This window comes from Salvelinus sp. IW2-2015, unplaced genomic scaffold (assembly GCF_002910315.2).
Source record: "Salvelinus sp. IW2-2015 unplaced genomic scaffold, ASM291031v2 Un_scaffold1218, whole genome shotgun sequence".
NCBI classification, from domain to species: Eukaryota; Metazoa; Chordata; class Actinopteri; order Salmoniformes; family Salmonidae; genus Salvelinus; species Salvelinus sp. IW2-2015.
This window is the reverse complement of record NW_019942784.1, coordinates 31,723-47,360: the sequence shown is the minus strand read 5'-3', so window position 1 is coordinate 47,360 and position 15,638 is coordinate 31,723. Positions and strand designations below refer to the sequence as shown.

The following is a 15,638-nucleotide window of genomic DNA, read 5'->3' as shown; positions in this document are numbered from 1 at the left end:
GCCCCACCAGCCGCTTCAGTGCCCAGCACTGGGCCTGCTGCCAGCCCACTGGCCAGCCCCCCAACGGCCTTGCCCAACTGCACCCCCCAACGGTTGTCTCAACACCTAAACTCCGTCGGGACCCCCTGCCCGCCCAACACTACCGGCCTGGAGGACATGGCCCTGGCCCACCACATACCCGAGACGCCTACCGCCAACACAGCAAGAGCACGGCGAGGCTTCGGGACAGGCACCGGCAGACGGTGAGAGAGGGAGGGAATGAGAGAGGGGCGAGGGAGAGAGAGAGAGAGAGGGCCTCATGGCATCTCTAAAGAAGCAATGAGAGGTTGTCACAGTTTAGTGTTAAATCCCAAGGAAGTGACTCTATAAAAAGCCTATTTAGTGACACAATGTTTGGATATGTCCCCCTAGGAATCCATAATGCGTCTTCCCTCGGTTAGAGCCGTAAAATGGCTCACACTTGTATAAGGAAGTGTTAGAGCCTATGTCCTCGGTATGTGGAGGAACGACTGGAGCCAGAATGGCTCATATATGGGTGATGGTGCTTAAGTGCTTGAACGCAAGGAGCTGTGTGTTTTTGTGTGCAGCCGTGCATGGAGCAAACGCCAGGAGGAAGTGATCGATCACCACGCTGACAAGATCGGGAGTGGGCCGAGGAGTGGAAGCACGCTCGATAATGTACGTGTTGCTGGGGTAGGCCTCCCCGGTTTTATCCTAATTCTCCCTAATCTCTCCTAATATCTCCGCAAATTATCTTCCCCATCGCAACAGAGAAGTGGTGTAGTACGAAATCTTTCAAACCTCTGCAGTGCTGTAGATGATATGAAAGGAGGTTGGGACGGTTGGGAGACAGGTGGCTGCTGACCAGGTTTAAGAAACCGAAACTCAGGGAGTTTTGCATTTGATGGACAGCTGACCTTAGGGGGTCTGTAGAGGCTTGTGTCCATGTCGGAATGGACAGCCGAGGCCTCTCGGCCAGCGTACAAAAGACTGGAGGGCGCGCCACTCCTGAGCTCCCCTTACCTTTTACCCAAGGCTGGAACACTCACTCATACACACACGTGCATGCACGCCACGCACGCGCACAACCACACTCACGCACACAAGACACTCAGGCATAAAAAGGGCTCCACAGATGGAGCGAGGGGACCCAGTAGAGGAACAGCTCCAGCTGGGGAGAGCAGACCTGAGACAAGGGCTTGCAGTCCATGGAGCGAACCGGCCTGTGCTGGGCCTCTGCCAAATCTAGAAACACTAACTTGAAAATAAATTATAAGATAACAGAAGAGGGAAGAGAGAGAAAGGAGGCGGGAAAGAGGAGAGAGAAGCAGCGGAGAAAGAGAGAGAGAGCTATAGAAAGAGCGAAATATGGAAGGAAGGGGGTGAACGTAAAAAGCATTTTGCAGACGGGGGTTGAAGGAGGCATAAGGACAAAGGAAGAGAGAGAAACAATGTTGGAGAGAGAGAACGGAGAGTTAGTGAGAAAATATAAAGCGGGAAAGGCAGGGGAGGAGGTTGTGGGTAAAAGGCTTTAGCAGAACCAGGGGGCTTGGAGGGAGCACAGGGGTGGAATGGAATTGGTTAGGCTTTTCCATCAGTAGCAACAGGCTGTTTACAGCCATGTTTTACTTCACTGCTCTGTATAACCACTCAACTCATTCACACACCACCACACACACACACGACACGACACACACACAGCACACACACACAGTTCACACACACACCACACTCACACACACACACACACACACACACACCACACATTCACACACACACACACCTATCACACACACACACACACACACACACACACACACATCACTCAGCACCGCCTGGCTCTCGCTGCTAAAAACGGGGACAGGGATCACACACTCAGGGGAGTGCTCCTGAGAAAGTTTTTGTTGCACCTAAACAGCAAAAACGATTCTAGAGAGACCTGGATTGCTCCCAAAAAATCCACTCAAATTACCATCAAAATGAATGTTCTCATACATTTCACATCTTGATAAAGGTTAGACCCTGATTGTGTTTTTTTTCATTGAGGCTAAATTTCAGAATGTGCACTACTACAGTAGCTTCGATTTAAAACGAGCGACCCTGATTTAACGGTGGAGCTTTTACGGTGCAGAGGCCTCTGCCAGCTTTTAGCACCAACGAGAGCGCTGCCGGTTTTCAGAGTCTGAACTGTAAGGAGAGTAAATCAGAGAGTAGAAAGCGTGCGCTCTGAAATCAATGTCTCCCCCTCCACTCCCCTCCTTCCCCCTCCTCCCCAACCTGCCAGCTTGTCTGCATATGCATCATGGACATGGTGGAGACGAACCGGCGGTCTTCACGGTGCTTGCGGGCGTTGCCAGGAAGCCGACCGCGAGGAGATGACCACTGGAATTCCGACGCTACAAGCGACGTGGAAGATATGAAAAAAGGTGGAGCATCACGGCCAGCCACGGCCTCTCCTCCTCCTCTACCTCTACTCCTCACAACTCCTCCAGACCTCCTAAAACGTCGAGACACAGCAGCCCATTAGGTACTTCCCACTGCTGCAGACACCTGCACCACAGGCCTCCAGCATGCAGGCTGTCACTCAGTCCATCATCTGTGTGTTATTGTCTGCTCCTGGAGGAAAGAGGAGAGCATGCTGGCATTTGCATGGCCGCAGAGACATTGGGCCTGGGGGATGAAAATTAAATGTTAACAAGCAAATGAAGCTCTCAAGTCTTGAGTGTGTTCAATGTGGTTTGGGGGACGCAGGGGGCTGAATCGTAACTAGGATCTATGCATGTAGCTTTGGATTTATGGTAAACCACTGCCCTGACTTAGTGGGAAATCTGTGCAACAATATTGAGTTATTTTCCAGTTAGGATTATTGGACTCATAAAGTGTGTGTGTGTGTGGAGGGGTGGTAGACTGAACTGATGTTCTGGTCCTGGATTGTTTTTCAGAGTTATTCATGGGACTTCCTGCACAGACCTGCGTCTGGCTACCTACCGCTGATGGAAGATCTGGAGGAAAGGCTGGTGGGAGTAACCACAGCGTCCGTCCTGACTGAAACTGTCTCTGGTCCCAGTCCCCATCACCCTCACCTGCAACCGCCACTGCAGATAGCCCGAAGAGGGCGCCTGCTCCCTGTTGCCAAATAGTTACATAAGGACAGGGATGGGATTGGAAGGACCTGTGACTGTCATGTGTGTCATTTTAGGGCTAAGTCCTTTCCACCTTTTAACCGCGATGACGCGTGTCTGCAGTTTTCAGCTTGCCAGTGAAAATCACTAACCAACCTGGCGCTGTCCCAGAAGCAGCGCATGCAGCAAGAGGTGGGGCCTGCAGCTTAACTGGGTCGCTGCTGGAGAGAGGGAGGAGGAGGAGGAGGAGGAAGGAGGAGGAGGTAGGAGGCGGAGGGCTTTCCTCTGCTTAGGAGTAGTAAGCTTAGTTCATATATACTGCTTTCAATGTGACAGCTTTAACTCATTGTTTTTAAGTATAGTTTGAACCAGTCAATTCAATTGCGTCCTCGTAACTGTTGGCAATTCTGGGACCCAAAGCCCCTTAGTCAGATAATGACTGTGCCATATACGCAGGCAGTCTGATTCCGTTATATGTAGCAGGGGTGGGTTGCGTGTTTGCAGTGCCTGGGCCATATATAGCAGCATATCAAGAGGAGTCAAGTTGTGACGCAGCCTTGGGTCCCACTGAGTACCAAACCAATTATGATGCAGTCCTATTCAAATATGTGGGGAAAGATGCTGCATGTCTGCGAGAATAAATGTGCTGCAAATTTTCAGCCGGCAGAAGAACTATTTTAATTTAACAGTTGTTTTTGCATACAGGTGCTACAAGTATCCCACTCTTCCCCAGCATGAAGCAAACTCCAAAACAAGCCCAGGTGAGTATGACAGCTCCATCCCCTAGTGTGTGTGTGGTGTGTGTGTGTGTGGTGTGCTGTGTGTGTGTGTGTGTGTGTGGTGTGTGTGTGTGTGTGTGTTGTGTGTGTGTGTGTGTTGTGTGTGTGTGGTTGTGTGTGTGTGTGTGTGTGGTGTTTGTGTGGCGGTGTGTGTGGTGTGTGCGTGCGTGCGTGCGAGACCCTCCAATGGTATTCACTATGCAACCACCGTCTGTCCTATTACCACTGGCTCCCTCAGCAAACAGCAATAACTGCAGTCCCATCTCTTTTAATTCAGAAAAAAGTACACGTAATTCTCTGGTGTCGGTAGGGTTGACGAGACTATGCCGCCTTTGAAAAGGCAAGATCTGAAGTGTGGAAAAAGAAACAGCCTGCGGATCCCTCCGGAAATGAAAACGTTACAATATTGCTTGCCCCTTCGTGTTTTGCATTTAAGTGCTAATTGTCCCTAGCATCTGCTCTGCAGGCTCCTTGATAAGATATTAATTACATTCGTTAAACTAATCGTAAGTGAATGCCATTATGCATTAAGCCCTGAATAATTGAGCGCAGCGGAGGACTGTAGCCGATAGTTATGGAAAAGGCATGCAACGCTTTAAGAAGGGGGAAATGTAGCAATGAAATGGTGGAATGAAGGTAGAGACGGGCAGGGTGAAAAAACAAGAGCGAGACGTGTGCGGAGGTGGTTTGAGAGGATAACGGAATACAAACTACTTCTGTGTTTCTGAGCAGAGGAGAACAGGAACTCGCCACACACAAGACACACACACACACCATGAATTCACACACAAACACACACACCACACACACACACACATACACACACACACACACACACACAACACACACACACACACACAACACACACGTATGGTGGTTCGCCGTCAGAGACGACTTGCATATCGCTAGTTGATCTCTTTTTGTGCAGCGCTCCTCGTCTCTGGACAAGTAATTACAGCTATCCAGGTTTGGACACACATCCTCATATTCAGCACATACACACGGGACTAGCCGCCCAGCCCCCAGCTAGCTCAGACAAAACAGCCAGCCACCAGACAGCTGGACCAGAGAGGGAGCAGGAGGGAGAATATGAGCAGTTATTTATGGCTCTCTCCTTTCCAACTGACTGGAAGAATCAGGGGAGGTGAGAATAGACCGACGTATGGCTCTCACCTCCACTGCCCAGATGGAGGGTGGAGGCTCACCTGACTATGTCTGTTGTGTAGAAAGGGAGGATCTAGTAATACAACTTCCCCTCGTTTTGGGTTGTACAAGACATTTACTTATGCCGCATATACCTGGTGCCAGTTGACAGTTTGATATGCATATTTTTCAATGGCCATAAACATATCCATTTTGGTGATTGAACATGAGGATTTAATTAGTTGGTATTATGTTTGGGGCCAGCTGTTTTCTCGCTGGGCAGAATTCCTGAAGAGCTAAAAACGGCAATGAATCTCCTGAATGTTGTATTTTAATTCTCCTTGTCATGAAGAAATAAACTGAGAGGGATTGTGAATTCCTTCCTAGCCGGATAACCACTGTCCTTCTAATGAGAGCCAGCCCTTAGCTTCTATTTTGGACTGGTTTGTCCTGTAAAGGAGTTCACCAACACCTGACTTTTCTACAAACCACTGCCTCTTCACTCTAATGAGTTGGCATTTTGTAGAACAAAGGCAGAGGAATAGGAACCTCTACCACAGTTACCCGCCTGTTAGCAAAGTTATGATCAATGGTAACGGAAAGCATTTTTTCCCTCCTCAAGTTCTTACTCTGTTTCTTTGTTCATTCACGATTCAGATTTCTTTTCAATCAAAAGCGAGAAGTCAACAGAACCTACTGGGTTACAGGCAAGTTTTCACCGCAAACAAAGTTTGGAGAACATCTGCTGTTGTCAGCGCTGGAAATGATTGTTACCAGACGTCCTTTTTAATTCATTATTAACAGGCTTCTTTTCCCGGACAGAATGCCTTTTAAATCTTGGATGATGTGCATCTGTTTGTCGGAGATAAAAAAATGGAGGCGCTTAGAGTGCCTCAATAAAGGATGACAGAAGTAGAGCGGTCATGGGGACTGACGCCTCTCTCTCTCTCCACAGAGGAGGCAGTGAACGAGGTGAAGAGGCAGGCCATGTCGGAGGCTACCGAGGCTGGTTGTCGGACGCTGAAGAGAGGCCATTGAGATGATCTCCCGCTGAGAGGTCCAAAGATGAGTAGGGGCGCTGCCGAGGCAGGAAACAGCCTCTGAGGATGCCTGACCGTCAATCAACCAGCAGGGGACTCCGCGAAGTGAGCATCATAGCCTCTAATCGCCCACACACAAACACACAGCACGACCCACCCATGCCCCACACTATCCCTAAACTCTTAAGTTTTCCACAACTTACTTATGCGTAGAGCTACATGCGCACAACGTGCACTATTTTGGTAACATGATATCTGCACGCAAGGTTTTTCTATTTGTTGTGAAAGCAAAAAGAAAGAGTGGTCTTGTCTTGTCTTCCCTTGCTAGCATCGTTGTCTAAACACTGCAAGCTAGCTAGCCTTTTTGGCAAAGATTTTTTTAACTAAACCAAGATAGAATAGACCACAAAGCCTATCATTTCAAATGAGACAAATGACAGTTCATAGTGGGGCCAGAGCAAGCACGAGCTAGCGAGATCCTATTTTGCGGTGTTTCTAGCACTAACAATGTTGCATATTTTCCGTTAGAAAACGGCCTACTCCCATGTGCAATAACTCAATCACCTTTGCAACTCCTTCTAACAACGCAATTATTTAAATTTGGCCAACGGGGTAAAGTCTCTACAAAACGTAGTCCACTCTGGTTCGTAACAGAATTCTAGTTTTGGGAAAAGAAAAACTGTATTGAGATCAAAACTGTTTCATCAAAAATGAGAAAATTTTGTGCAGAATGGTCGGCCAAAATACCATCTCGCTTTCCATCTTCTCCGCCACGCTGGCCACTGAGTTCCTCCTCAATCCATATTTGGTAGTGGAGTGGGGAAACGCCAAGTGAAATGCTTTCAATTTATACATCCGGTGAAATATCTGTCTCATTGTTCTATTTGTGCTTTTTAGCTTCCCACATCACAATGTGAAATAATCAGATTTTAATTCATTAATAAAAGCCTGGCCAACATCATTCTTATACTTGCCTCTGTTACCTACAAAATTATCCAATTTGATATACGCTTCCAATGTATTCCCACCATATCAGCTAAAAATAGAAATGTCATCATGTTTTGGTCGCAAGAAGAAAAAAGCTGATATCTTTCAGCTGTTTTATAACAATAGCCTGGAAATCAATGTTGTTATTCTAAGCACAATCATTTTGGGGGGGGGGGTTGTCTAATAAAGGGCTAGTAATGTTTGTTTGGTTTATTTGAACAGTCCTGAAGATTATACTAATTTATCAATGCTACTTTTGATGCATAGCCTATAGATCAAATCAAGGAACCAACAAGCAACTTTCATTGCCTGCTTGCCCGATGACTACGCCAAGGAATGATACAGCGTGTTACATATTTTCAAGTGTACGAACAGTAACCGGCATAATGTCGGGAGGACTACAAGGAGCCCAACCCCTTTTGTGATTGAAAACGACATTGCGAAATTTCCCACTACGGCCCCGTAGGGTCTGTCTTCGCGTAGAGTATAAATGCCCTTATGGAAAAGAAAGATGCTATCTAAGAACCTTAAAAAGGGTTTCTACAATGGAACGCAAAAAGGTTTCTATCCTGGAACCAACAACAGATCTCCTATGGGGACAGCCGAAGAACCTTTTTTGGAAACCACTTTTTTCTAAGAAGTGTAAACCATGCCCCACCAGCCTGTGCCCTCTAACATCCACAGCACAGCAGGCAAGGCAAAAGAGAGATACACTCTTACCACGCTACTGTCAGTAAACACAGGCCCCATGCCTGCACTGCATCACAAAGGCACTACTCACAATCAATCGTGTCACCTAGTCAACCCACCAACCACCCGTTTTACATAACAACTGTCACAGCAGCTAACCCACTTCTTTTACGACCTCAAACAGTACCACTTCATCAAAAATTAGGACATGTTACACACACCTTCTCTTCACATGACTTACTGTCACACACACTTCTATAACTGCCCCCCCCCCAACCACATTTGCATCTCAGTAACACACAGCTCCATTCACCAGTTCTTAACAAGCCAGAGTCCTAAATACAATGTGTGGTGTGTTTTGAGCTACACAGAACAGGTCTGGCACAGAGCAACAGATTATTACAGTGCCTGGAGCAGTGTTTACCTTCAGCTCTCTTATCCAAATCCCATATTCCTGCACAGAATGTGGGTAATCTTAAAACCAAGACAGCTGTCTGGTTGTGGTGGTTAATGTGAGCCAACAGCTGGCTGCCACCTGGTCTTGAGTCAACAACCCATGTTTTTTCATTTCCGGTTAGTAAAGATTGACTCGCAGCCGCCTGTCTGAATAAGCAGCAACCACAACGCGGATGGTTGGAGTAACAGTCAGGGCCAGCAACAGGACAGGACAAGACCAGGACAGGAACAAGAAGGACCAGTCCACCTAATGGTTTTTGGGAACATTTTAGCCCAGACATAATGTGGGAATATGTTGCCCCAAGAACATTAAATAAACTCACGCTGTTGATAGCCATGAACAAGGTATTTGAATAAGTGTAAAATTAATATTTGTATAATACATGATACACAGGTTTAACGACCAGGCAGATTTATTTTTAATCAGAACTTCCTATGCGCTTCTTTCCCAGCTGTCTCTCAGAGCTACCTGGAGCTGTGGACGCAAGGCCCAGTGGGAGCACCCGTGGAGCGGCTGCAAACGGAGACGCTGGCCTACTGTGGCTCCTTACCTGAGCAGCAAAGACTTCCTGGGAGAGAGGCACCATGCACGGTCTGTGGCCAGGGTCTACAGGGGGCCTCCCGGGCAAGGCAGTGTTCTCTGGAGACACCCGTCGCTCCAGGCGCAACCCGTGCGCCGTCCGCCCCGACACACGTTCCAGAGGAGAGCTTGGCTCCAGCTCTCGTCGCCCGGCCCCGAACGCAGTGGTGGTGGGGGAAGGAGTCTCTCGCGGAGTCCTAAGGAGGCTTAGCTCCAGCAGTGCCTCACGGCTCCGCACCACCGCCAGCGACCGCCCTGCACTCGCTCGCGCCCGCCCCGGTATGCGTTCGCTGACGCGCGCCAGCCCTGACCACGCGCCTGCATCCACTCCCTGCAAATGCTGGCACAGAGTAGCGGGAAGCTGCTCATTTCCATTCCTAACTAGAACACGCGAGGAACATCTCCATCGATCGCAAACTGCACCCTTTTCCTTAGATTCTGTGTAGACCGTGCAATCTGGTAGTAAGTTCGCGTTGATGCCGTTGCCCACCGTGTGAATACACTAGGCATCGTTGATGTTCTATCATCCATTGACTCATCTACCGGCGTGACTGTTCCTGTCGCGTGTGATCGTCCTCACCGTCCCCCAAAAACGTTTCTGACTGGTTCTGCTCAAGCCCGCACAGACTTTCTCTCTGTCAAATCGCAAACTAGTCAAGGCGGGTCCAGGCTGGTTGTGTTTAGCATGGCTAGGGCTTATTTACCTGAATGCTCAAAATAAACAATTGCCAGAAGCAGATACTTCTCTCTATACAAAAAAACCACCACCAGACTTGGTTATTGAAACTTCTGATAATGTCATGTGAAGATAAGCTTTGTTATATGCCAGACAACACGTGGCCTCAGTAGACGATAAGCCCAGTCAGTGCTTGTATGTCGGGGGCTTGCTATTGCATGAGACCCCTGTTTATGTGTACCACACGTTATCTGTGAAGGAAGAGATGTGAATTTAGCACTTGGAGAGGTATTTCCTTTTAAACGCAGCAGCAGTGGGATGACCCTCTTAACCCTCAGCATTGGTGCACTAAACAGCCCAGATCCTATGAGAGATGGAAGATAGATGCGTCTATAGAACAGGCCTTGCCCTCTGGTGTACTGGGCATGGGACATCGTTCTGAGTTGAGGTTCCCCTATCTAAGAAGCCAGACCACCAGTCAGGAAAATCCCCTCTTACCGATGGAGGAGAGGGGGATAAGATACACTCATGGTGGTGATTTTTTTTCTCCTCAGAACTCTTCCGCCAAAATACGGGCTCTAATTTTTAAAAATTTTATTGCTTAATAGATTCATTTTTGGCTCTCTTCACACGGAAGAACAAAGGAAAAGTCAAATAGCTCAGAACACAATAATAAATAAGAAAATCATTAAAAAGGGAAAAAAAGTGAACTATGGGAGGGGAGAGATGACCACCTACGGGACTCCACCTCCTGTACCGATGTGAACCCAATGAAAATTCAAAGAAGGGGAAAAAATGATCCAAAACCTTTTTATTACGACTGCCAAAGTTTTACTAAGAGACGAAGGAAAAGCAACTCCATCTTGTAACCAAACGCAGAAGCAACTTCAACCCTCCTCAGCGAAGCAAGCTTCTGGGAGATAAAGGCCTGTAGAGCAACAACAGGAAGTCACACAAAAAAAACTCTAATATTGAGTGTAAACTGGTAGTGGCCTCTGTCAGCTGAAAATACCCACAGTTGATTCCACAGAGAGAGAAATCCAGAGCAAACAATTTGAACGGCTGGCCACAAAAAGACAATTGAAATGGACAGGACGACCACTGAATGTGACAGTGATTTAATGTGAATGGCAACGGAAATGGACAAAAGAAGCAGCTACTTGGCCTCAAAAAAGAAGATGAAAGGCATTGGATAGCTGCAAACAGAACCTCAAAAAACTGATAACCTGTCCCAAGGCAACCCGCTTGTAACAGTAACGGATTAAGACTTTTTGTTCCTAATTATGTTTTTTTAACATCTATCAAGAGGAATACATTTCAGTCGTACCTTTTCACCCTCCTTTTTCCAAAGCATGACAAACGAACTATAAGAGCCTCTATAAGCGGTTGTAGACTCAGTTCTCTTCTCTCTCTTTCTATTCTCTTCTACCTCCCCGCGCCACTTTCCCTGTATGTTTCCTGCCTAAAACTCTCGGTCGTTCTCAGTCAACCCTAACCCTTTGGACCATAAAAACCTCTGAGGCAGATATCCTGGAGGGATCAAACCTGCTTGTAGTATTCCTTTCTTTGTTTCTCGATAAAAAAAATGTCTCTGTCTCTGGTGTCCACGCTGTGCTGCCTTGTGCGTTTTTTCAGAAAGAGGGACTTTTCTTCTTTTTTAAGTTTGGACAAAAAGCATTGGAAGCAGGAGCAAAGACACTCTAGGAAGAGAAAACCCCATGTTTGTACTTAATTGTTGCAATTTTGTTTGTATCTTTATCAATGAAAGAAATCCCTCTTGTAGAATATTTTATATTGCTCGCATTTGTAAGACCGTGAGGAGGACAGAGGTGGCAATAGCAAAGAGAATTCAGCTACTGGGGTGGGATCCTCAGCAACTTACCGCATAGGGGGTCTATATAATATAGATACATATAAATATATTTAAAATAACATCAGTCACTTAATGTGAATGGTCAATAGTATTTAAAAGTTCCAAAAATGGTTGTTTGCCAAATAACAGAAACTTTAAAGTTAATTGGTAACAATGGTCAAATATGATTTCTTTTCCAGTTAAATTTTTTAATCAAAGGAATTTTTCATTTCTCATAAATCCTTCTTTTCTACCAGATTAGCAAAAATCTGTTGAGATGGTGTAAATCTCAAAAAGATGTTCACTGCAGAGGGATGTTGGGGCAGCGATAGTGGTTTTCCTTCTGGAGTCACAGTTCTTATGCTCCCCTGTGATTGATGGCAGCGTACTCCATGACTCCCTTCAACGAGGAGCCAGCTATAGCTCTCATGAACAAGGCCCAAGATGTATGGTTTTAAAGAGAAGAAAGAGAGGCTTATCACCATATTGATTCTAAAAGCGTCCCTAGCATGAGGGCTAAATTACTCCACTACTCTTCTGGATATTGGATTCAAAACGCACAACCACTTGTGCGCAAAAAGTTATCTGTATCTGTGTGAACATAGTCCAATCTCATTGGGCTGAAGTGCCACTGCAGTGGGCCACACTGAAACCCTGTGGGTTGCCCTCAAAAAAGCCAACACATATGGGTCCTGGAAGTCTGAAAAGCTTTAACCTAACGCATGATACTGCCCAATCCTTTCACTGGTTATTTTTTTCTTACTCTGTCCATAGATTTAGTTTGTGAAGATGCAGTCCTCAGTCATTTATCCTCATGTAGGGTTAGGATCCTAGCAATTAGGCGAAAGGACTCAGAAGCTGGGAGAGTTGGAACAGATGTCTTCACAATCACAGGCTACAAGGGAGGAATGCCAATCTCAATACAGTAATGTCTCACAAGCTATAAGTTTAAAGAGCATGCATTAAGTTAGAATTACAAGCTGCAAATGGCTTTCAAAACGTAGCATTAAATCGGGGCTGTACCTGCATGTTAAAATGAATGATATACATCCCTATACTCAATTGGCCACATAACTTCTAGAATGGACCAGGTCCTGTTGGTGTTTGGTTTTATCTTAACTAACTGTTACAGGGCTGATGGTGCAGGGCCGCTTGGCCAGGTGCTCCGGGTGGTGCCCGTCTCTCTCTGAGTCTTTGGTCCTGAAGGAAGAGAGCACAGATCAACAGGGTTACATTCCCGTTGTACGTGTCACCACCAAATCAGACACTTTCACTCACTTTATAATCGTTAACATCTCATAGAATATGAGGAAAATGATTGTTTTAATATGCCACTGAGGAACAGGAATGAGATTTGCTATATTCAAAATGTACCTGTAAACTTAAGACATTCTAGATTTACTGGGCTGCTAACCTGTTGTTGTTACTAGAAGACATGAGCAGTAAATCTGACGGTGTTTCAGGAATCCCCCCTACTGAGATGCTCACTGTTCACTTCAGACAGAATCTACTCCAGAGTGTGTGCACAGCTGTACGCCATATGTAAAAAATACACTCTGTATATTCAGTGTCTCGAGCTGGGATCCAAACTCTTAATCCTAATATGCCTCAACTCACTCTCTTAAATTGCAAGTGTAGCCTCTCCCACAGACCTACGGTGCCGTAGTAGTCTGTGTTTGGCAGATGTTCAGTGACGGTCCTGTTTTGGGAGCCATCTGGACAGTTTAAACGCCAGTGTTGATATTAATCTGTTTAGCTTGGTGAAACAGCCAGGCATTCGGAGGTAAATCGCTCTCTATCATCCCAGGGATCAAAGGCAAATTAAAGGAATTTCAGCGCCATGTGGATGCGAGTGTGTTTTTGTTTATGAGTGCATGTGTGTATATTACTCAGTCTGTGTGTGTGTGTGTGTATGGGTATTTGTCCCCTCTTTGTTTACGTGATGTAGCCCCTCCCACACTCCACCCCCAATCCCCTCTCCACTTCTGGCAAGCTCTGGGTCGTGGGGTGAGACTTGAGGGGGGATGTCTTTTTTATTTGTAGTTTTTTATATTTCACCTTTCTTTAACTAGGCAAGTCAGTTAAGAACAAATTCCTTTTACAATGACGGCCTACCACAGCCAAACCCGGACGACGCTGGGTCAATTGCGCGCCGCCCTGTGGGACTCCCAATCACGGCCTGATGTGATACAGCCTGGATTCGAACCAGGGCCCGTAGTGACGCCTCTTGCACTGAGATGCAGTGCCTTAGACCGCTGTGCCACTCTGTCAGTGCTCTAGCCCGCCACCGATATCTCACAAATCAAAGCAACAGCTGGCCCAGCCCGCCGTGACACTGTAAGCCAGGGGTTGGGAGGCGGAGGTGTGCAGATTACAGAGGGATTGCCCGTTCCTCCACCCAAGAGATGTAATGGGGATTCTATTGGGGGATATAGGTAGCACATATATATAGTATCTATCTATATATCTATCTATTATAGTATATATGTATTATCTATCTATAATATGAATCTATAGTATGTATCTAGTCTATATTAGTATCTATCTATCTATAGTATCTATCTATCTATAATATATTTTGGTACTATAGTATCTATCTATAATATCTACTATATTATATCTATATGTACTATCTATCATCTATCTATTCTATCTATTTTATCTATTATCTATCTAGCTAGCTATCTAGCAGTCTATCTATCTATATACTATCTATCTATCTTATCTATCTATTATCTATCCTATCTATCTATCTAAGTATCTATTTAATCTAGAGTATTATATGTATCTATCTATTCTATAATTGTATCTATAGTATCTATCTATCTATAGTATCTATCTATCTATAGTAATCTAATCTATCTATATTATTATTGTATCTATCTAATCTTATAGTATCTATCTATAATATCTTCTATAGTATATCATCTATCTATCTAGTCTATCTATTATCTATCTATCTATCTATCTATCTATCTATCTATCTTCTATCTATCTATCTATATATCTATCTATAGTACTATCTATGTATTATCTATTAGTATCTATCAGTATATCTATATACTATCTATAGTATCTAATTCTATATATATCTATCTATCTATCTATCTATCTATCTTCTATCTATCTCATCTATCTATTATCTATATCTATCTATCTTATCTATATCTATCTATCTATCTATCTATCTATCTATCTATCTATTCTATCTATCTATCTATCTATTCAATTCAATTCAAATTCAATTCAGGGGCTTTATTGGCATGGGAAACATGTGTTAACATTGCCAAAGCAAGTGAGGTAGATACTATACAAAGTGAAACAAACAATACAAATTAACAGCAAACATTACACATACAGAAGTTTCAAAACAATAAAGACATTACAAATGTTATATTATATATATATACAGTGTTGTACAATGTACAAATGGTTAAAAGCACACAAGTTAAATGGTGTTTGTTCTTCACTGTTGCCCTTTTCTTGTGGCACCAGGTCACAAATCTTGCTGCTGTGATGGCACACTGTGGAATTTCTCCCAGTAGATATGGGAGTTTATCAAAATTGGATTTGTTTTCAAATTCTTTGTGGATCTGTGTAATCTGAGGAAAATATGTCTCTCTAATATGGTCATACATTGGGCAGGAGGTTAGGAAGTGCAGCTCAGTTTCCACCTCATTTTGTGGGCAGTGTGCACATAGCCTGTCTTCTCTTGAGAGCCATGTCCTGCCTACAGCGGCCTTTCTCAATAGCAAGGCTATGCTCACTGAGTCTGTACATAGTCAAAGCTTTCCTTAAGTTTGGGTCGTCACAGTGGTCAGGTATTCTGCCACTGTGTACTCTCTGTTTAGGGCAATACATTCTAGTTTGCTCTGTTTTTTTGTTAATTCTTTCCAATGTGTCAAGTAATTACTTTTTGTTTTTCATGATTTGGTTGGGTCTAATTGTGCTGTTGTCCTGGGGCTCTGTGGGGTGTGTTTGTGTTTGTGAACAGAGCCCGATATCTATTCTATCTATCTATCTATCTATCTATCTATCTATCTATCTATCTACTATCTTTCATCTATCTATCTATCTATCTATCTATCTATCTATCTATCTTCTAAGATCTATCTATTATCTATTTCATCTATCTATATCTATCTATCTATAGTATCTGTATCTATATAGTATCTATCTATTTCTATAGTATTATCTTAGCTATTACTATCTATATGTATCTATCTCTCTATAGTATCTATCTATATAGTACTTCTACATGTACTATTATTTTAGTATTAGTACTCATATATAGTACAGTAGTATCTTAGTAC

General features: G+C 44.6%; 1 protein-coding gene across 1 annotated transcript in view; it reads right to left on the bottom strand.

Moving 5' to 3' along the window:
• The window catches only part of LOC112070097 (protein CBFA2T3-like), a 37,683-nt gene that overhangs the window by 12,380 nt on the left and 9,665 nt on the right, over positions 1-15,638 (bottom strand). Inside the window, exon 4 of the mRNA XM_070438834.1 lies at positions 8,769-9,178. Coding sequence (XP_070294935.1) covers positions 8,769-9,178 — 410 coding nt within the window. The remainder of the gene's footprint in view (positions 1-8,768; positions 9,179-15,638) is intronic.